General features: G+C 35.7%; 2 protein-coding genes across 3 annotated transcripts in view; both read right to left on the bottom strand.

Annotated features, from left to right (window-relative positions):
* The window catches only part of LOC126826645 (77 kDa echinoderm microtubule-associated protein), a 59,939-nt gene extending 51,974 nt beyond the window's left edge, over positions 1–7,965 (bottom strand). Inside the window, exons 1-2 of one of the 2 annotated variants that reach the window (XM_050555607.2) lie at positions 7,556–7,965; positions 3,591–4,814 (exon numbers count right to left, since the gene is read on the bottom strand). In XM_050555607.2, coding sequence (XP_050411564.1) covers positions 3,591–4,814; positions 7,556–7,582 — 1,251 coding nt within the window. In that variant the 5' untranslated portion in view covers positions 7,583–7,965. Of the gene's footprint in view, positions 1–3,590; positions 4,815–5,057; positions 5,162–7,555 lie in introns of those variants that run through there. The other variant, XM_050555608.1, reaches the window with a different exon arrangement.
* A 2,488-nt stretch (positions 7,966–10,453) lies between these two features.
* Positions 10,454–20,097, bottom strand: LOC126826652 (28S rRNA (cytosine-C(5))-methyltransferase). Its single transcript, XM_050555628.2, has 7 exons — positions 19,925–20,097; positions 18,362–18,586; positions 17,582–17,684; positions 15,626–15,734; positions 15,177–15,434; positions 14,627–14,805; positions 10,454–11,707 (listed from the first exon to the last, which is right to left on the bottom strand). The coding sequence occupies exons 1-7, from the start codon at positions 20,015–20,017 to the stop codon at positions 10,896–10,898; spliced, it is 1,779 nt and encodes a 592-aa protein (XP_050411585.1). The 5' UTR covers positions 20,018–20,097; the 3' UTR covers positions 10,454–10,895.
* Positions 20,098–22,882: the final 2,785 nt, after the last annotated feature.

The following is a 22,882-nucleotide window of genomic DNA, read 5'->3' as shown; positions in this document are numbered from 1 at the left end:
CGATACGACTGTTTATGTTTATGAGACGACGAAGCCTATAGATTTATACACAGTGTTTATATTTATGAGTCCAAGAAGGCGATTTCAGATAATCACTGTTGGTGTTATAGACGCAGATATTTTGGGTGGATGTTTCGTTGCCTGACAATCTATCTTTTATTATGAAATGAAATGGGGTTTAACATCCTACTTCTCTGCACCAACCGGTATACTGATGGCGGGTATATTTATGCAGTGTGTTATGAATGAGATTTGGACCGGGAAGCGCTGCTAAGGTTTACCTACTCTTATTTCGAATTCCATCTGCCAAAGATTTTACGTGTTCACCAACTTGTACATGGGACCTCGGTCCCCCCCCCCCATCCGAACAAATAGACACTGTTCCTTGCCAGGCTATCCGTCCTGCGCCACTATATAAAACCACTCTAGAAATTCTCTTGGAACTTTTTAGGTCAACACCAGGATTGAACCCGTATAAATAATATGGATCTATATGATATATTGTTTCGATCTTGTTTATCTCTAGATAGTTGCAAGAAATACATGAATATATATGGATCCTAAACCAAATGCGTCATAATTATTTGGACTGCAGATTTAATATAATTTTCATTTGCTTCATGGAAAGTTCCGGTCATAAATAAAGCCTGTAAGGAGCTAAAAAGTTATCCCAACAAAGTGTAGTGAGTTATCGATAGGTCTCATTTCAATGATATAGACAATCCATATCAATTTCGTGGAATATTGTAGCCTTTTTTCTGATAACAAAATATGTGAACGATAGACCAACGGACGGACGAACAGATAGAGGGGCAGGTTGGCGAAATGTACCACCACATGCATATGTGGGCTTTAAGAAAAAAACCCGATGAACAAATATTATTCGGTTAGTATTAAAATAGTATGCATCACTGGATAACACCAGGGGGTAAACTATTCAATTATTTATAGTTACAGTGACACGGATGAACTAATTTCAAACTATTCAGAGTATTGTCTCACAGTTTCAAAAAGATTATATTATTATGTCTATGACGTTCCCTTTATACAACAAACGCCGGGACTTTTAATTGCAGGATGCTAACCGAATCACACGAAATCAAGATGTAACTCTCGAATTGAGGTGTTGGTTGGGAAGAACCCTTGGAATTTATCACACCAAGCCTTCTCTTATCATAGTAATGCCTACGAGGGCGTACAAGGAAAATGATCTTCTAGTCGTTCGGATGCAACAAAGAAAGAATTCCACCCATGTACACATTGTCTTGCACGTAAAGAATCCGTGACATGGAAATCGGCGCAGTGCAGATTGAAATGCCTCTATTCGTGCCATATTCTCCTTGCACACATACAATAACCAAGTATTGTGTTGAAGAGATATTAAACCTCATTCCATTCTTGAACGAATAAAAGGTTATCTAGTAATGCTTAAACGAATCAATATCGTTCTCATAAATCGATGAAAGAACAGAATCCTTCATTGAATTTCGGTACGTTTTTTTTCTTACAAAACTAAAAACGGAGAGTATTGAGTTACGTTGAAGCATATATGATGCAATCATGTCGTTATAGGGGGAGTGTGTAGGGTGATGGGTACTCTCCCCTGTGCCCCCCTGACAATGTAAGTTCGATCTGTAGCATGTCTGACCACGGTATATGTTCAGTATTGGTTGAGAAATACCAGAACATGATTTTTTTTTTGTCAAAATCACGGGGGGGGGGGGCATAAAAACTCGACTTGCCATAAAACTTGTTATTTCAATGAATACCAATTTAATTTACCTGGATATTTTAGAGAGATTTGTGATATATTCGTACATTAAACACAAATGAAAAAAAATAACCCACTTTTATGCAATCAAACATGAATAGTAGAATGGGCTATGAATAATAACAAATTGTCTTTATTTTTGTAGATTCTTGGTTAAATACTACGAAAATGTCAACTGACATTTCGAAGCATGCAGAAACAAAGACGTTCTGATAATGGTTATGAATCGGTAAGTACTCTAACTATTGGCGTTAAAATCAATTGAAGAATTATTTCACTAACAGTAACATAACTTATTTAAAGATGCAGTGTGTATATAGATAAAGTACTGACTGTTCTTGCTATCATAGTTAAAAGATCGATAATGACAAAAAGATAGGTTGCCAGTCAACGAAACATACGCCCACAGCAGCAAAATTGTCCGATGGGTCGACAAGGGCTGTCGCATATTTATACTTTTGTAGGTAATTGGCATTTACAAGACAATGTCATTCAGATCAGATTATAATTTTCGTTGTTTGAGGCTTCAAAAAGTACAACAAATTGAAACAAGGGCCTTAACTCTAGAAGTAAATTAACAGAAATTGTTGAAATTTTACATGCTTTTATGTTTTACTAATTTAAATAATGCATATACATTTCATACAGATCGGATGATAACTTTTGTCATTCAAACGTTCACAAGGTTCACAAAGTAAAACAAGAGCCATAAAGCTAGAAGTAATTGACGGAAATTGCTGAAATTAAATAGGCCTCTTCGTTTCACTAATTTAAATAATGCATATCAATTTCACAAAAATCGAATGCTAACTTTTGGCGTTAGACCGTTCACATGGTTCAACAAAGTGAAACAAGGGCCATAACCCTAGATGGAATTAACGGAAATTGCTGAAATTAAATAGGATTGTTACTAATTTAAATGACAAATATAAATTTCATGCAGATTGGCAGATAACTTTTGATGTTAGAGCGTTCACAAGGTGCAACAAAGTGAAACAAGGGACAAACTCTAGAAGTAATTAACGGAAATTGCTGAAATTAAATAGGCTTCTTCACCTCACGAATGTAAACAACATATATGTCAATTCTAAAACAATCGGGTGATAACTTTTGGTGTTACAGCGTTCACAAGAGATTGTGGACGACGCACGGACCGGTGGACGAACGGGGAATACGGCAATATATGTCCACATTTCCATGAGGCTATAAAAAATGAATATAGTATATTGAAAGCTTCAATCCCATTACTTTATTAAGAATGTTTAAAATTTTGACAAAAATTAGCTTAAATTATTGTCTCCGGCGATTGATGGTTCTTATTGCCAGAGTAATAAATGAAACGTGAGTGTCGCCATATTAACGGCTAACGTGGATATGTCGGGCATTGTCTTACCCACCCATATCTAAACCATTCGATGATCTAGCGTTGACTATTGCCTTGTCATATGAATAAATATCTAAATAAAAATTTATATATCATTTGAATCTTTAATTATGGTTTCCAATCTGATTAAAATACAGATCTATATTTCGTTTCGTTTTTTTTTTTATACTTTCGATGGCCTACACTACATGAAGATCAGAATAGTTGTACCGGAAGGTCACGTCAGGGCTTTGACCCAATGACGTCAGACATTGATTAATCAATCAGCGTTGATGTTTCTAGTGGTTTACGCACAGTTCCGTACATTGCACGCCAAGAAGTCGCCGTAACAGATGGTTTCATTGACTAACCCCTCATGCCATCCAGAACGCAATGGTTTCTTAATATAGAGAATTCAATGAAGTACAACTTTAACAATTATAAAAGAGTACTTACCGATTCATAACCATTTTCAGAACGTCTTTGTTTCTGCATGCTTCGAAATGACTTTAATCCTGTTCTTTTATTGCCAATATCGTTATTATCTCGTACACTATACGAAGAACGGACCGTCTCAATTACAGTACTTTGTTCCAAATCATCCCAATGACCAGCTAACGACAATATTCCTTGTCCGGGGGTTAGATTATTCATATTAGTTCGTTCATTTTTCGTTTCTTTTTGGAGATTCCACAATGCGTTCATTGTTATATTGCCAACTAGATTTTGAGAAGGTGGTGGCTTATTGTTCGTTTTATTTTCTTTGTAAGAATAATATGTATTGCCATATTGGTAAACTTTAGATCCCGCGGCCTGTGATATCTCTTGATTTGTATTAGGTTTATACAATGTTTCCTGAGGTTCGTACGGTTTGATTACTGATGACGCATTAAATGACGATTGCGAGGGTTGTTGGACTTTAATTTGGGGTGGATAAAATGACGAACGAGAGTTCATATCCTTGTCTTGGAATCCATACAATGGCGGCTGGGGTTTGAAGACTTGTGGTTTGTAACCGTCCACGGCAAGACGCGACAGTCCGTTCAAAGTATCGCGTGGGAGGGGGCTTGGGTTGCCTAAACTCATAGATCGTCCAGTGTCCAGTTCAGGAAGAGGGGAGTCAACATCAATATCAGATTTTGCATACGGATAACTTTTCCGACGATCTAAGAGCAACTCCGCTCGACTCAAGATATGTGCTCGGGATTGACGCTTTGCATGATGGAATGAACGTGGATCGTTCCCCATCTCTTGTGTCTCTGAGTCATAGTAGTCTTTGTAATTTCGATAAGGTTTCCTTGGAGGTCGCGAGTTGTGCCTTATGGTATTGGCATCACTTTCTGTTTCTGAGTCGGCTTCAGAACCATGACGTTGTTTCCTTCGCTGTTTCTTATGTCCACTCAATTTATGTCTTTTGTGGACTTTATGACTTTTTGCAGGTTTAATATTAATTTCCGGATGAGTCATTTGTTTTATTCCAATATCCCTTTTTGCGGCCTTTTTTGGTGATGCCGGATAATGTCCCTGATAATCCTCGTCACTCCCTGATTTTATGAAATCTTCGGAATCCTTACTGAATTTAAGGTCTAATGCTGGTGGTTTTAGACGTCTGTCGTCTGCTGGTGCACCTAAATGCATACTCAGGTTCTGTAACCGGAAGACATCATTACCATTGACTATCTGGAAAGCAAAAAATATATAGTATAAAACAGACAATCATAAAATCTGTTAGCTAAATATTTTTTTAATGGTGAAACCTAACCCTGATGCGCGATGGTATATTCCACTGGTAGTGCCAGGCTCGTCGTGATATCTAACCAAAATAATATATTAGATATGTCTATGAACAATCCCAGTCCTCGCATAAAGTGATATGAGAATATGTCTAAGGTAATAAAAACAGGTTAAGAAATGTATACAAACCAATGCAGTAAGTTGGGCGTCCTTGTGGCTGAAAATTAGTGGTGAATTTACAAAATGTAATAAAACTTTTCCATTACAGTAATAACAGTGCTTCTTCCCACAGTACATTTTGTTAAGTATGTATTGACGTTAAAGACATAATATTTCACTATGACGTGAAGTGACAACTAGCTTGCGTATGATATTCTTTTTTTTTCTTTCTTTGATTTTGGTGTACACTAGGGGTTTATAACACGTATCAATGTTTGGTTACTTAAAGAGACATTGTTGAAATATTTCCAGTTGATGTGGACGCGTGCACGTATAGCCAATATATAAATATGGGCGATAGCCTGATATTAGTATTTTAGATTAAACACCACGGTAACGGTAAATGTATCAAAATAAAGACAAAATCATTCTCGGCTTTCTGATTATATTGAAAAGTACATAAAGACATAAAGGGATTTGAAATATAATGAAGTTTCTGGTTGGCTGCCTAAAACACTGGACATGCAAGTATTCGTATAACGTCAAATCGGGTACGACACAATTTTAAAACCTTCAATGCGAGATGCTGTCCTTTAATGGTACGAATATCGTATTGGCTATGTATGAAGACAGAATTCCGTCTGATTTTTTTGCCTAAGGACCCACAGTGAGTATGGCATTGACTCACTAACCAGAGAAGTCCCGGGTTCGATCCTGGTTGCTTATTGTCAGTGACGTAGGGTGGACTATACTGCAAGGGAATGCGTTTAGCCCGCGTTTACCACGGGCATCATGGTAAAGATACCCGACTGTTGGAAATCGAAATACGTTGTATAGCCGTTGTGCGGGAAAATTCTTCCTAGAAACTTTAAAGAGATACACACTTTTATTGTATACTTTAACTAAGTTCTTAATACGCATTTTTGAAAGGCAAACACTTGCGATGGCTGTTGTTTGCCATACTTGACTGTATATTGTATATAATATATTGTAATTATAAATCATAATTTTATAGCCGACATGTAATAATTTATTCTCAACATGTATTTATCTATATATCATTTACTATCTATATCAGAAAGTATTCTTGAGGTAGTTTGATTTATATAATATTTTATAGTGTACATGTTTGTATATTATTTCTTGCTTTATTTGATATATAAATATAATATTAAATTTCATTCCTATACAAAATGTATATTAAAGCCATTAATACAGTTCAAACATAATAGGCCTATCGTAAAGGGAAAAAGAAATTTATAGGGTTGACACACCTAGTTTAAAAGGGAATTAGCACAATGAAAGAAAATTAATTTTAAAGATCCATTATTCAAATATTGTATAAATTATTATTTAGACATTCACATGGCAATCCTATAATTAACTCTCTAGACTGTCGGATGGCAGAAAGCGATTAAAATGCGGTCGCCATTTAATGATTTAATTTTAAAATGTAGAAGCGAGGCTGAGTTTCGATGAACATGTAACGTTGCCACGGTAATAAACAACATTTGCCACATCTGGTCAAAACTTCAAACTGTGAAAACTTGGCTCAGATTTGAATGAAATGTTCAATATATTTATTTTGAATTATTTTTGGGGAACTATTATAGGTCTTTATCTAAATCTTACATAATGTATCTTTAAGCAACATCATATTCAAAATCACCTCGGACAAATGGCCGAGAAATCTAGCAAGGTAATTTGTGCCAGTGTTCGTTAAAGGCTATGAAAACTATAATACTTGTAAATTGACTGTTTAAACGTTTGTATTAACGCAATGACTAAAAATGAACCACCTGAATGTCCTATATACTTCCAAATAGCCGAAATATAATTAGCTACCTATTATTATGTGGTAGACTTTTTTTTATTATTATTCAGTTATTATTATTGTCATATACGGTTGTTGCTATTTCACTATAGTGGTCTTCATAAATTGCTACGCCTTCTGCCAATAGGATTTGAAAAAACCTTTTCAATAATTACAGCGTAAAACATGGAATTAAACAATGCACATTAGTGTTGCCATGCAACTTTTGTAAACACCCGCCAAAACACCAACAATGTCTACCGCGTTCCAAACATGCACCAAATATAATGTTGTCTTTAGTATCTGCTATACCTTGGTGTCAGGGCAGCGACACCACTCCCTACTTTTCCACAAATTGCATCTCTAGGACTCATCCAGTGAAAGTATATTATCTAACAAAATATAAACTATATGAATATCTTGATTTCGACTATTCTGTTTCCCCATTCTATTACAAAATCGCAAGAAAAATAGTTAGACCTATTTGATATTGGTCGAAAGTAAAATTCTAGATTTATATATTGTGGGATATCTGTGAAGAATTTATATTTACAGATAAAAACCCATTTTGTGTTACACTGTCGAAGTCAAAAAGTAAACTACGTGTAATATTAGTATTCAAAAACCGAATTCCGATCAAACATTCAAAATAAATGATTATTCGTTTAGAGATTGTCCCTATAGTATTAAAATTTGATAAATTTTCAATACTTACTGCACTTGTCTTTGTAGATGATGTCATCGTTATATGAAATATGTCCAACTTTATAGATCAAACTATAACAAGATAGCTGATACGTCATTCATATTAAATGAAGTAATATTTTATATAAAACAATATTTTCACACAATCCAATTCAGCCCATTAATCATAATATTAATAATTCATATTCAACAACAGATATTATTCAAGGAATTACGGTGGTCTATGATACAATTCTTTTTGTAGCACAATACGGCATAATCTGTATCTCGTTTGAAAAATAAAACGATCTTAACGATATAACACTTCACGAATAACACTAACACCACATATAAAACAAAACCAGATGAACCACAAAACTGAGAAAATCACAATATTAGAAATAACATTTTTTTTAAAACTAATATCAAACCCTGTGCAATATCCCATGTGTACACTGGGTAACAGATATATGAGAGTACGGTAGAAATGTCAATACATCATTGTTTGGTGTAAGAATAAATCGGGCTAAATGTTTTACCAATTGTTAAACATCAATAGACGATCAAGTATAGAAACTTGAAAAGATCTATTGAATTCATTTTTACAACGTATGACAACTGTTCATATTGTGTATATCTATGACAATTGCCTTTATATGAAAATTTGTATGGAGAGATTCTAGAATATTGCCTTTAAGGTAGACAGTTCAAAAAGGACCATTGATAAAAACACGCTCTAGTACTTTATAAAAATATAATAAAAGTGGGTATGTATATTTATGATAACATATAAAAGTAGTGGGAATTACAATTAGTTTCATTGATAAATGAAGTGTATGTGATGTGCCCCTACAAGTTGAAATACATTTCTCACTGAAAAAGAGTATGTGTTCTAGTGTAAACATGAGCTTTGCTCTCGCCTTGAATATCCCGGTTCGATTCCAGATGTGGTCCGAGGAGATTTTTCAAACGCGGTTTCTATTTAATGGGGTTAACGCTTGCAATTCCTAAAGGAAAGGTGTTGCCTAGTCGTTGAGATGGAACGAAAAACTGAGACATTGCGGGGCAACCGTGGTTCAGTTTGGCTCACCAAACAGGTGATCCAGGTTCGAACCCAGTGTTATCCGAGAAAGTAGTCTATAGTAGTTGGGATGGAATGGAAAACCAAGGTCCCGTAAACACGTTGTAATTTGAAATAAAGCCCTATAGCACCGCTGGTCGGTTTAAATCTCCCTTATAGCACACTGAGAGTTTAAGCAGGGGCTGGTAAAGAAAGGTGCATGCACTTCAAAGAAAAACTTCATCTCTATTATTATATATATTAGATGGTAAAGGGATTTGTGTAGTGGCACGGAAATACACCCCCCCCCCCCCCCCGTCCCCCACACACACATTTAGAAGAGGCTCCAAATCGCCACTACTTTATCACAATCGGTTTTATGTACTTTGAATTTTAATCTCTATGGACAAAGAAATGTGTGAAACTGTGCAGTGTTTGTAAATCAATAACGCGTCTCTGCCAGGGCAAAATATGCCACACCGTCTAATCATTTTGCGAACTTCATTATATGATTTGTATAAGGAATGCGTAAGACTTCTCCTCCTAAAAAATATACTGCCACTAACCTTCTCATTCATTTTATAAGTTCGTATAGCTAGAACTTGTTTTTTATTATATATGTTAATATTATAGTTGTTCCACTATAAACATCCACATTTTCATTGCTCAATTTAACCAAGGTGTCACTGTTTGACTAAGTTCCTTGTTAATGGGTCTTGGGTTAATTCTCAAGGTTACCTATCTATTTGGTTGTCTGATTTCATGCTGAACCAATTTTAAACATTTTTATCTGAACACTCTACAGATCAGAGTTTTGGCCTTATCTTTTCGAAATTGCAGGGATGTTTCATTTATCATTTGTTGCCGTTTCACTCTAGTGAGGAACCAAGGAAAAATTCATCAGCTGGGCAGTGGGCAGGTACCCTTTTCATATGGAGGAACCTGAATTTAAATAAAATATCGATTGGTCAGAAGGTGGGCTTTAGTAGTTTTCTTTCATCTGGTTACTCTTCTGCCAACTGCCAAATCCTGTTTTACTGTACAGAAGTCTGATACCAATGACGGGACATATTATTGTCTTGTCAGCACCAATAAGCATTACCGGTACAATTAAGAACCTGTATTAAGTAAGGCCTATTTTAAGGTTTTATTGGTGAAGCACAGTTTCCTGTGTTTTGGGGATTCCTGAAAATTTCCAGAATTTAACTTCCGATAACAGGCTTACACTTTTATAACCAAAATATAACAGAATTAACATATTTATATTTATAACTGTGTATCAGTATCATTAACAGCCCAAAGAAACATCCAAAGTGAATCCACAGGCAAACAAACCTTCACTGTCACCTGCACCTGGCGATGTTCTGCTATGTAATTTTCGTGCTTTAGGTGGTGGTGGGAATATGTCAACAATACAAAACTTTTGAAACAGAAATCGAAAGTGGTGGATGATCTTGCCAAATTCACAAGGCTACATAGCATTTTTTCAAAGCATGGATTTCAGATTTTCAAAGCACAGATTTTTTATCTAGAGACGTGTTCATGTCTGTAGGCAGGTTAAAATAGGTCCTACTATTAAGCAAAATATGTTAACCTACTATGGACGGCAATGGAAAAGGTTCATCCTCTATGGCGAAGGGTTAAGCCTACAATCTTATCTTACTGCCAGCATATCTGATAACAAGTGACTATCAACTGAGAATTTTTTTTAAAATTTTGTGTTATAGTTGTGAGCTAGAAAGGCAAAATAGAGGCACAATTCTTCTCTCTATCTCAGCACTAGAAAAATGAGAGAATCGAATTTTAACATATTTAACCAACATATGACAGTATGTCCATATAAATCATGAAAACAAGTCAAAAATCCACTAAATTCAAAACATTTAATTTTATAATTTTTTGTTTTGGTTTCTTATCAATCTGATTAAAATACAGATCTATATTTCATTTCGTTTTTTATATACTTTCGATGGCCTACACTACATGTAGATCTAACAAGTTATAGCGATAGGTCACGTCAGGGGTCAAAAGACCGACTTATGACCTTATGACGTCAGACATTTGATTAACCAATCAGCATTGATGTTACTAGTGGATTACCCACAGTTCCGTGAAAAACACACCTAAAGATCGCGGTAACAGACCGTTTCATTAGCTTATCCCTGACACCATTCAGAACACGAGTTAAATAACAACTCTTCCAGATCCAAGTGTAGTAAAGACAAGTAAAACGAAATTTTGAACTATAAAAACGAAACGAAATAGGATCTGTGTTTTAACTAGATTGGTTTCTTATTAATGTTTAATTAAATTATTCATTTATTGCATGACTTTTCTTTTTTTTTCTTCTTTTGTTTTTCGAAATACTTGAATCAATTTCAACATTGTTATCAGAATGTTTATTACTGTCCTCTTCAAGATTTTCTGACGAATGTTTACTTTTCTTTTTCTTTTTTTTAGTATGTTCTTTAATTTCTTCATGAGTTTCTTCATCATCGGATAAATGTTTTTTCTTGTGCTTCTTTTTAGTATGTTCCTTAATTTCTTCATTATTTTCTATACTTTCTTCATCATCTGATAAATGTTTTTTCTTATGCTTCTTTTTAGATTTCTTTTCTTTTTTCACTTCACTCACATCAGAAATTTCATTGTCTGTTCTAGATGGGGATGGTGATAATTTTCTTTTCTTCTTTTTCTTATGATTGCTGTTTGTCGGCATATCTTCATCTGACTGTCCACCATTAATATCATTTACCAATTGAGAATTAGAGTTTTTTGATTTTAAAACAAAACAAGCAACAAAGAAACCGTTTGTAAAATGCTGATTAGTGTCTAAACGAAGGCAAAATTTAGAACAGTTATACCCATCCCTTCCTCGCATGGTCCATTCTGGTAAAATATATTCCAGCTGAAATCTGTCCTGGAATTTTTGGGAAACTTCCTCCACTACTTGTTCATTTTCTTCTTCATGGACCGAGCAGGTGGAGTATACGACTCTTTTAGCAGACGGAAAAGAAAGAGCATGTTGTAATAATAATGACTGAAATCTACTGAGTTTACGCAATCGTTTTTTAGCCGTGGAACGGACATCATCGGTTAACTCATTTCTTCTTTCAGCTATTCCTGAAATACAGGAATCATTGATAAAATCAATATCAATTCAGGATTAGTAATCAAAAAGATGGGTTGTCAGGCAAAAAAACATACATCCACACCAGCTAAGTCGTTCGGGGAGTCAACAAGGGTTGTTGCTTATTTTTTTCTTTTGTCAGATATAAAAATATTTACAACACACTAAAATCTGATTACGAGTAACGACCCATTTGGCTTCTAGTTCTGCCCTATTCTAATATTTAGCAAACAAAAGAATTAATATCAATTGCCATGATCATCGGAAATTGTTAAAGATAGGTTGCCAGGCAACGAAACATACACCCACAGCAGCTAAATCGTCCGAGTTGTCAACAATGGTTGTCGCATATTTATTCCTTTGTAGGTAATTGGGGGCCTTTACAAGACAGTTCCATACAGATCAGATTATAATTTTTGCCATTTGTGGGTTCACAAGGTTCTACAAATTGAAACAAGGGTCTCAACTCGAGACGTAATAACAGAAATTGCGGAAATTCAACAAGCTTCTTCGTTTCACTTATTTAAATAATGCATATAAATTTTGGACAGATCGGATGATAACTTTTGGTGTTAGAGCATTCACAAGGTCCAATAAAGTGAAACAAGGGCCATAACTCTAGACGTAATACACAGAAATTGCTGAAATTCAATATGCTTCTTTCTTTCACCAATTTAAATAATGCATATAAATTTCAGAAAGATAGGATGATAATTTTTGGGGTTAGAGCGTTCACAAGGTTAAACAAAGTGAAACAAGGGCCATAACTCTAAAATTAATAAACGGAAAGTGCTGAAATTCAATAGGCTTCTTCGTTTCCCCAATTTAAATATTGCATATAAATTTCACAAAGATCGGATCCTAACTTTTGGCATTAGAGCGTTCACAAGGTTCAACAAAGTGAAACAAGGACCATCTCTCTTAGACGTTATAAACGGAAATTATTGAAATTAAATAGGCTTCTTCGTTTCCCTAATTTAAATAATGCATTTAAATTTCAGAAAGATAGGATTATAACTTTTGGGATTAGAGCGTTCACAAGGTTAAACAAAGTGAAACAAGGGCCATAACTCTAGAAGTAATAAACGGAAATTGCTGAAATTCTATAGGCTTCTTCGTTTCCCCAATTTAAATATTGCATATAAATTTCACAATGATAAGATGTTAACTTTTGGCATTAGAGCGTTCACAAGGTTCAACAAAGTGAAACAATGGCCATAACTCTAGACGTTATAAACAGAAATTATTGAAATTAAATAGGCTTCTTCATCTCACTAATGTAAACAACATATAACAACATATATTCAAAGGGAAATAGTTGTTGTTATAAATCTTAATTAATGTTATGTTTTGATTGTTATATTGTTTTTACTCATGGATGTACTATAAATGTAGGTTATTATTCATTATTGCTCATTGCTTGATAAAGATACCTGTAAGAGTATTGAAACATTGCATGTAATAAACTAAGAAGTAGTAAATCCATAAAGTTGTGTTATTATGAATAACATATATAAATTTTAAAACAATTGGATGATAACTTTTGGCGTTACAGCGTTCACAAGAAATTGTGGACGACGGACGGACGGGGGCGACGGCAATATACGTCCACATTTCTATGTGGGCGTATAAAAATTGATAGGTTTCTTCGTCTCATGACCTTATTCACTGTATAAACATGAAGTCAATCAGATATTAACTTTAGCCTCTAAAGTGTCCACAAGATTTTTCAAAGCACTCAAGGGCCTTAACTCTGACAGTAATTATCAGAAATCATTGAAAATCAATAGGTTTCTTCGTCTCATGACCTTAAACACTGTGTATAAATTAAAAGTCAATCGGATATGAACTTTAGTCTCTAGAGCGCCTATGGACGGATGGACGGACGGGGCGATGACAATATACGACCACATTTCAATGTGGGCTTATAAAAATGATCACAAAACTTAAAGCTGCATTAGGTAAGATTAGATAAAGATCTGACAGTTCTGGCTATAATAGTTAAAAGATAGATAATTAAAAGGGAATATGTTGAAAATTTCAGTCAAATTACTTCACTCTGAGCCTAGCTATCGATATCATTACTAATCTCAGTATGAGGAAAAAAAGTCTTGATTATCCATTTTTACGTTCAATTATTTTTCAAAAAATGTATTCCAATCCGATAAATATCGCAGGATAGTGATGACATCGAGAGTTGATTATGGTCTGGATAAATTAATAAATGTCTCATTAATAATTTAGATAAAATTTCAGGCCAAAAGAAAGACCTGCAATAGGTCAATTTAGCTCTTGCATAATGTATGTTTAATTAATGCCCAATCCATAATAATTTATATAACATTTAAGACATAAAGAAAGACCTGCAATAGGCAGATTTAGCTCTTACATAATGCCTGTTTAACAGGTTTCTAGTTATTCAAGGACTAAAAAAACATAACATGTATGGTAATCAGCTGTTCGAATTAGTAGAAATAGTTGAAAATCAATAGACTTCTTCATCTCATAAACATAACACTGTGATATGTATGAATTTTAAGTCAATTGAATGTTATTTTTAGTCTCTAGAGAGTGCATAACACATTTTTAACTCATCAAGGGCCATAACTCATATTGTAATAATCAGAACTCGATGAAAATCAATAGACCTTATCTCATGAACATAAACACTGTGTATAAATTTTGGAAAAACAGATGCTGGTCGATGGACACGCGTGATGACCACATTTGAATGTGGGTCTACAAAAATTCTAAGGCACAAAGTGAACTTGGTTTTAGATGGGATATAAGTGAATTTATTCTAGAACCTTATGAGTTTTTCTATAACATAATTTACACTATAACAATGATAAACAAAATATTTTTTAATCTCATGTATTCATATTGTTCTGATATGTAGAAATGAGCTTTACCTGAACCACTACAAGAAGGATCAACCAGTATATATTCTACACTCTCACATCCTTTTATAGTAGGATCAATAGTCATAAAATCAGCACATCGAACAGTTGTATTAGTTACTTCCCCTTTATTTATAAACTCTTGTAGTGTTGCCAGTCTTTCTTTACTTAAATCAAATGCTAATATTTTCCTTCAAAATACAATATAATAAACATAAATGATTTTCAATAAAACAAACAAAAATAATTTTTTTGTATTTTGTACAATCTTACGTTTAGCTGTAAGCTGTGAATTAGATTACAGTGATGCCTATACAATTTGTGTTACCTCTAGTTTTTGAAAATATTGCCTTTCAAAGTGAGAGTTACAGAGTAGGATAATGATATAATGAATACATGGTGTTTCGTTGTCTTGCTGCCCTTGGAAATATTTTTCTGGCATCATGCTTTTCTACGTATTGATTTCCTACTAAATTGGTTGGGATGAATTCCCTTCAGCTTACTCATGAGATCGTGGGTTTCTTTCCCTCAAAGAAGTAAGTACAAATGGTTCCATTCTTACCCTTCATTATTCATAATGGCAGCTAATTGAGTAGTCTTATTGCCTGGTGCAGCACAACAGTCAACAACATGGCTACCTGGGGGTGGATTTAAAATAGAAGCTGGAAAACAACTGGCTCTGTCTTGTAGAATTATAGCACCAGAATCATTTAGATAATGACTGTGAAAATCAGTTCCAGGAGGAAAAGCTAAAAGTCCAGGGATAACAGGATCAACAAGAAATTCTGATTCAGCCAAAGACTTCAATACTTCACAATACCTAAAATAAAAATGTATAAAGTAGGTTTTGAGAAACAGACTATAGAGGAAATTAATCTGATGCTGAATTACAGGTGGGTGGTAAGAAAACTGAGTAAATGACATAACTATCATTGAGGAGCAAAAGCTAGTTGGCTGACAATTACTGTTTCATTAATATAAAAATAAATAAACCAAAAATATGGTACATACAATGATGGTTCATAATCTGTTTTTAGAAACCAGCCTTCCTGTTGAAATCTGTTAATAATATCATCTTGTGTAGCTTTTAATGTGTTCACTCTTACATATCTTGGTAAACCTGAAAATAAAAATGCAGGTGGTTGTTATATACTATTCAAAAAAAGTAGGGGATATTTGATTTTGGGGGCATAATACTAAAATATGCAAATGACTACGAAAAAAGTCACTATAGAACCTAACAGAAGAAACATTTCCAGTTACATGTGACGCCCAAACGCACCAATAGCTACCGCATGGAATGCAGGTGATGCTTGGGATCATCATGGGGGTCCAACCCAAGATTTGCACGACTCTGACTTTGAATGTTACAGTCATTGTGGCATTGAATTCCAGGGTGGAAACATCAGTTTAATTGTTTTAGTGACCAGAAAACAAATTTTGATATGCGTCGGCTTACCCAAAATGAAAGGTTACGTGCCCTTGGCATGCTACAGATCGGCACAACACAGGCGGTTGTGGCGCGGACGATGAATGTTTCTCAGTCTGTTATAAGCAGGCTATGGTCCAGATACCGTGATACACAATCTGTACAGGACAGACCACGCTCAGGTCGACCAAGGGTGACAACTCAAGCCCAGGATCGATTTATCCGTACCTTGGCCTTGAGAAATCGTGTCATCACAGCAAATTAGATCAGCGCTCGTCTTCAAACAGACACTGGTGTGAGAGTGAGTGGCCAGACGATTCGGATTCGACTGCATAGGGGTCACCTTCGCGCCCGACGTCCTCGCGTGATCCCTTGTTTGAGAGATCATCACATTCAGGCAAGACGTCGTTGGTGTAGGGATCGTCAACACTGGGATAATCGACGCTGGAGCAATGTGATGTTTTCAGATGAGTCAAGGTTCACTGTTGATTTTTTGGACAGACGTAGGAGGGTGTGGCGTCGTCGAAACGAGCGCTTCCAAGACGTTAACGTCATCAGACATGATCGATTTGGGGGTGGTTCTGTTATGGTGTGGGGAGGCATCACTGTTGCTGGAAGAACGGCTTTACATGTTGTTGCAGGGCGTGTTACAGGCCAGTACTACCGGGACAACATCTTGGCAGTCCATGTTGTGCCGTTCGCACGACGTCATGGCCGCCGTTTCATCTTCCAGGATGACAACGCAAGATGTCACAGGGCCAGGATCGTTACAGGTTACCTCCAACAACAGAACATCACCACATTACCATCGAGCATGTCTGGGACATGCTTGGACAGAGGTTACGTCAACGTCAACAACGTCCTGCCAATGTCCAAGAACTTGCTGCTGCGTTGCAACAGGAATGGGACAATCTGGACCAAAATGACCTTAGACGTCTCATTAGGAGTATGCCACGTCGGATCAATGCTTGTTTGGCAAACAGAGGAGGATTTACCCGTAACTGACTTGGTTGTGATGCTGTGGTAACTTTGCTGTTTGACCCCGGGTATCATTTTACCCTTATAATGGTCAGTCTGTGCCTTACTTAGTCTAACGATCATTTGGAATAAATCGATGAATGTGAACTTCATTTCATTTTGTCATTTGTTTCTTCGTCAGTTTCATTAGGTGACTTTAATAACACTTAAAAATCAAATATCCCCTACTTTTTTTGAATAGTATATATTATGTATAGATCTATCTACATTTTTGTATCATTTACTGGATAAAGATGAAAGTATGTTCATTGAAACATTTCATAGTATTCGTAGATTGCAGATGAGTATCCGTACTAAAACATAGACGGTGGCTTGTCTGGCACCTAAATATGGCTACCAGCTACAAAGACTTCCACACTAGCTCTAATATCATTGTCAACAAATCACAAACTAGGATCAAAAGCTGGGACATACTGGTTAGTGAGTCAGCGACTTACTCAGTGAGCCACCATGGCTTCTCATTCCTCACTGATCATGGGGTGTATAAATTATATACTTACTTGATTTGTTGACCTTGTGATCTATGACATCACTTATTTCTTTTTCTGACTTTAATTTACTGAATGTTTTTAAAACCAAGCCTTTGTGTTTAGTTATCAGAGACTGAAAAACATAATTTATTTTCAAATCGTCTAGTTTATTAAATTGAATTTCAATTTGAACAATAAACCACATAATCAGTTATATTTCAATACTGGCTTTATCTTGGGAATCTATTGCAATAGTTAATAGACAGTTTTATTTTTGACCCAAATGAAATCGATCCAGCTAGTACTGGCACGATAACTGAATCGATGTATCATGATTCACCTTCTCACAATTCATGTATTGAATCGCGAGACACTAACGTAAATAACCTGTCACCTTAATTATCCACAACACGCATTATCCATAGGTACACTAACACTATTAAATTGTTTTTGTTCTTATTTTGATCCACATCAATATCATGATATAAAACAGTTTTATATCTTCAACATCAGCAGGATTAAAATTGATCCACATCAATATCGTGATATAAAACAGTTTTATTTCTTCGACATCGGCAGGACTAAAAATATCAATTATTCATTTATCCTGTTGTTGATTTGGTAAATATTGACCTGGTTATGAATCGTGATATGAATCGTATCGTAGCACCTGAATTTCAATATGTATCAAATCATGACTGCAGTGGCAATACCAAGCACTAGATCCAGCCATAAAAAATTATCTTATATTATTATGTTAACCTTTAAAAACAATAAAAATAAAAAAATACATCCTGTGCCAAGACTTACCCGGATCCGTCCAGCTTTTCCAAGACCCTTTCCATATAGATAATCATAGAGAAGAGGAAGTGCCAGATATTTATAATCTATATCATCAGATACTGTAAAAACTTCCTTGCATGTTTCTTCATTCCATCCATAAGTGTTTAATATATCTGTCTCTTTCAGGATCTTAAACAGACTTGTCTTATATTTCAGTGTCTCACAAACCAAAGCAAACAATTTTCTTTTATCCTGAAATAAATTAATAAAAGTTATCAATTTCTTTACACAAATGTGTTTGTTATGCCCCTAATGTGTGTAGCACACAATCAATGGAACTTTCTTACATGTATATATATATCTGACTGGGGGTAAAAAAATCACACTAGAATCTGTCCAAAGGTCACATTATCAGTAATAAATTTAGTTATCAGTAAAATTGGACAGCTTCTGAAATTGCATCCTTCACTTTTTTCTTTCACAGTTATATATAATCAAACCCTTGATGGACTAGGTAGGCTATCTCTTCTCTAAACCCACTGTGTCTCACATCATTGCTGGACCCTTGACTGCTCTAAAGGCAAAACAGACATTTAACAGTATTACTATATCCAACCGAGAATTGTAAGCTTATATAAATCTAAATTTTCAAGAAAAAGGTTATCTAAAATCTGAATGGTAGTTTTTAGATTAAGCGATAAGGGGAGATAAACCTGTCTAGTTTAGAGCTGAGAAATCACTCCAATGGAAGTGGACCTAAAGTAAAACACCATGTAATTGTAAGAAGTGGTTTGATTAACATCAAAATCAAGTATTGGGTTGGTAGCTCTAAGCATTTACTAGTTTCAAAATATTAAGTAGAAATAGGTGTCAATCTAGGAGAACACCCAATTCAGCATTCAGTACATCTCAACGCTTGACTTATTTTATAAATCTGCTACTACTACTAGTACTGGCAGACACTGATCAACAGTGAATATTCGCTAGGCCGCTACAATCACTGATAAGGATGACATCCATGCGACTTAATGAGTCTCAAATATTAACTTTTTTCCACCAATAAATTAAATTCTAAAACATTTTTTTGATGTATTAGAAAAATAAATAAAGACGTTTGACATATTTGTAGGTAAAAATTATTTCCTATTTAGTGTAAATGGGTATTAAAATGACTAAAAGGCAGAATCGAAGCAGTAACGTCTTATGTAAACAATGCACGCGCCATTCAGCCAATGATTGACGCGCGTGCTGTGACAGCATGTGTTAAAGGCAGTCCTCTAAATTACAGAGATATTAGAAGACTTTCGTAATACTCTGTGGAACAGATTGGCACTGGGTGTGACTGGGGTGAATTGTCATCCAACAGAATAATTCAAGATATAAAATACCTTAGAAATTAACAGGAACAAAATTGAGCTTTTTATTTTTAATCCATGTGGTAATGACAATAAAGCACCAAGTTCCTTTAGGATCTGCGCTTGATCGGTGAGAGGACATAGTCAGATCACACCGTTCCTAAAGCTAAATTAAGGGTTAGTATAATTATTTTAAGCACCTACTTTGCAAAAGACAAGTAGAATATAAAATAACCTTTTCATCTGATGAATAAACCAATGTTTTGACAGCGCCTTTCTTTTCTAAGGCATCTTTCAGTATTCTAGCAGCACTCTGATAAACACTCATCGTAAAAGCCTCAAAACTTTACGACTTATTTCATTTAATAATATTGTAAACAATTAGTTGTATCACAACACGTGCTTGTATGTGGGATTACAGCAATAAAGGTCAAGGTCGTGGTTCTGCCATTCGGCCTACCAAAATAATTTTTGATATAAAAAGTAAAAACGCATTCTGAACTATATTCAAGGTATCAAAGTGAGTGGTAAGTGTTAGAAGTAAGTGTAGTTCCTTTTGACCGAATCTACCCTTGGATGAAAATAACATTTGTCTTTTTTTTTTTTACTAGCACTTTTTTAATAAGGCAGTGGCTATTTGCCACATGTGGTAAGCAAGAATTTCAAAACCTTACGACTAAAGACCGCAATTGTCACCCGATTGTAATGAAACTTACAGATTATGATGACATTGATAACATCGCTGGGTGGCAATACTTTAGGCCACTTCCGGTTGGCGGTTTCCGAGATATGGGGGTTACCACACATTTCATGTGGCACGGCTACAGACCACAATTATGAACCGATATCCATGACACTTACAGAATATGATAACATTAATAATATCTCAGAGTAGCCAAAATTTCGGCCACTTCCGGTTAGCAGTTTCCGAGATACCAGGTTACCACACAGTTCATGTAGCACGGCTACAGACCACAATTATCAACCGATTTCCATGAAATTTACAGAATATGATAACATTAATAATATCGCAAAGTAGGCAAACTTTCGACCACTTCCGGTTAGCGGTCTCGGAGATATGAGGTTACCACACATTTCATGTGGCACGGCTACAGACCACAATTATCAACCGATTTCAATAAAACTTACAGAATATGACAACATTAATAATATCTCAGAGTAGCCAAAATTTCGGCCACTTCCGGTTAACGGTTTCCGAGATATCAGGTTACCACACATTTCATGTGGCACGGCTACAGACCACAATTATCAACCGATTTCCATGAAACTTACAGAATATGGTAACATTAATAATATCTCAGAGTAGGCAAAATTTCGACCACTTCCGGTTAGCAGTATCGGAGATATCAGGTTACAACACATTTCATGTGGCACGGCTACAGACCACAATTATCAACCGATTTCCATGAAACTTATAGAATATGATAACATTAATAATATCTTAGAGTAGGCAAAATTTCGAGCACTTCCGGTTAGCAGTTGCGGAGATATCAGGTTACCACACATTTCATGTGGCACGGCTACAGACCACAATTATCAACCGATTTCAATGAAACTTGCAGATTATAATGACTTGAATAATATCTCAGAGTAGACAAAATTTCGGCCACTTCCGGTTAGCAGTTGCGGAGATATCAGGTTACCACACATTTCATGTGGCACGGCTACAGACCACAATTATCAACCGATTTCAATGAAACTTGCAGATTATAATGACTTGAATAATATCTCAGAGTAGACAAAATTTCGGCCACTTCCGGTTAGCGGTTTCCGAGATATCAGGTTACCACACATTTCATGTGGCACGGCTACAGACAACAATTATCAACCAATTTCAATGACACTAGCAGATTATAATGACTTGAATAATATCTCAGAGTAGCCAAAATTTCGGCCACTTCCGGTTAGCAGTTTCCGAGATACCAGGTTACCACACATTTCATGTAGCACGGCTACAGACCACAATTATCAACCGATTTCCATGAAATTTACAGAATATGATAACATTAATAATATCTCAGAGTAGGCAACATTTCGACCACTTCCGGTTAGCGGTCTCGGAGATATCAGGTTATCACACATTCCATGTGGCACGGCTACAGACCACAATTATCAACCGATTTCAATGAAACTTACAGAATGTGACAACATTAATAATATCTCAGAGTAGCCAAAATTTCTGCCACTTCCGGTTAGCGGTTTCCGAGATATCAGGTTACCACTCATTTCATGTGGCACGGCTACAGACCAAAATTATCAACCGATTTCCATGAAACTTACAGAATATCGAATTCCAACTGCCAGGGGATCTTTTACGTGCATTCTAATATATACACGGGACCTCGGTTTTTCGTCTCATCTGAAGGACTAGACAGCTGTCCTTGTCAGGCCCTCTGTTCTGCACCACTGACAAGGGGAAACCACGTCGGAAAATCTGGATGTACTTTCTCGGCCAATGCAGGAATCGAACACCCGACCTCCAGGCTACCGAGCCAGCGTCTTAACCAACTAGCCACCGTGGGCAAAATTTCGACCACTTCCGGTTAGCGGTCTCGGAGATATCAGGTTATCACACATTTCATGTGGCACGGCTACAGACCACAATTATCAACCGATTTCAATGAAACTTACAGAATGTGACAACATTAATAATATCTCAGAGCAGCCAAAATTTCGGCCACTTCCGGTTAGCGGTTTCCGAGATATCAGGTTACCACTCATTTCATGTGGCACGGCTACAGACCAAAATTATCAACCGATTTCCATGAAACTTACATATGGTAACATTAATAATATCTCAGAGTAGGCAAAATTTCGACCACTTCCGGTTAGCAGTTTCGGAGATATCAGGTTACCACACGGCTACAGACCAAAATTATCAACCGATTTCCATGAAACTTACATATGGTAACATTAATAATATCTCAGAGTAGGCAAAATTTCGACCACTTCCGGTTAGCGGTCTCGGAGATATCAGGTTATCACACATATCATGTGGCACGGCTACAGATCACAATTATCAACCGATTTCCATGAAACTTACAGAATATGATAACATTAATAATATCTCAGAGTAGGCAAAATTTCGACCACTTCCGGTTAGCGGTTTCCGAGATATCAGGTTACCACACATTTCATGTGGCACGGCTACAGACCACAATTATCAACCGAT

Source organism: Patella vulgata, chromosome 7 (genome assembly GCF_932274485.2).
Source record: "Patella vulgata chromosome 7, xgPatVulg1.2, whole genome shotgun sequence".
NCBI classification, from domain to species: Eukaryota; Metazoa; Mollusca; class Gastropoda; family Patellidae; genus Patella; species Patella vulgata.
This window is presented reverse-complemented; position numbering and strand designations above follow the sequence as displayed.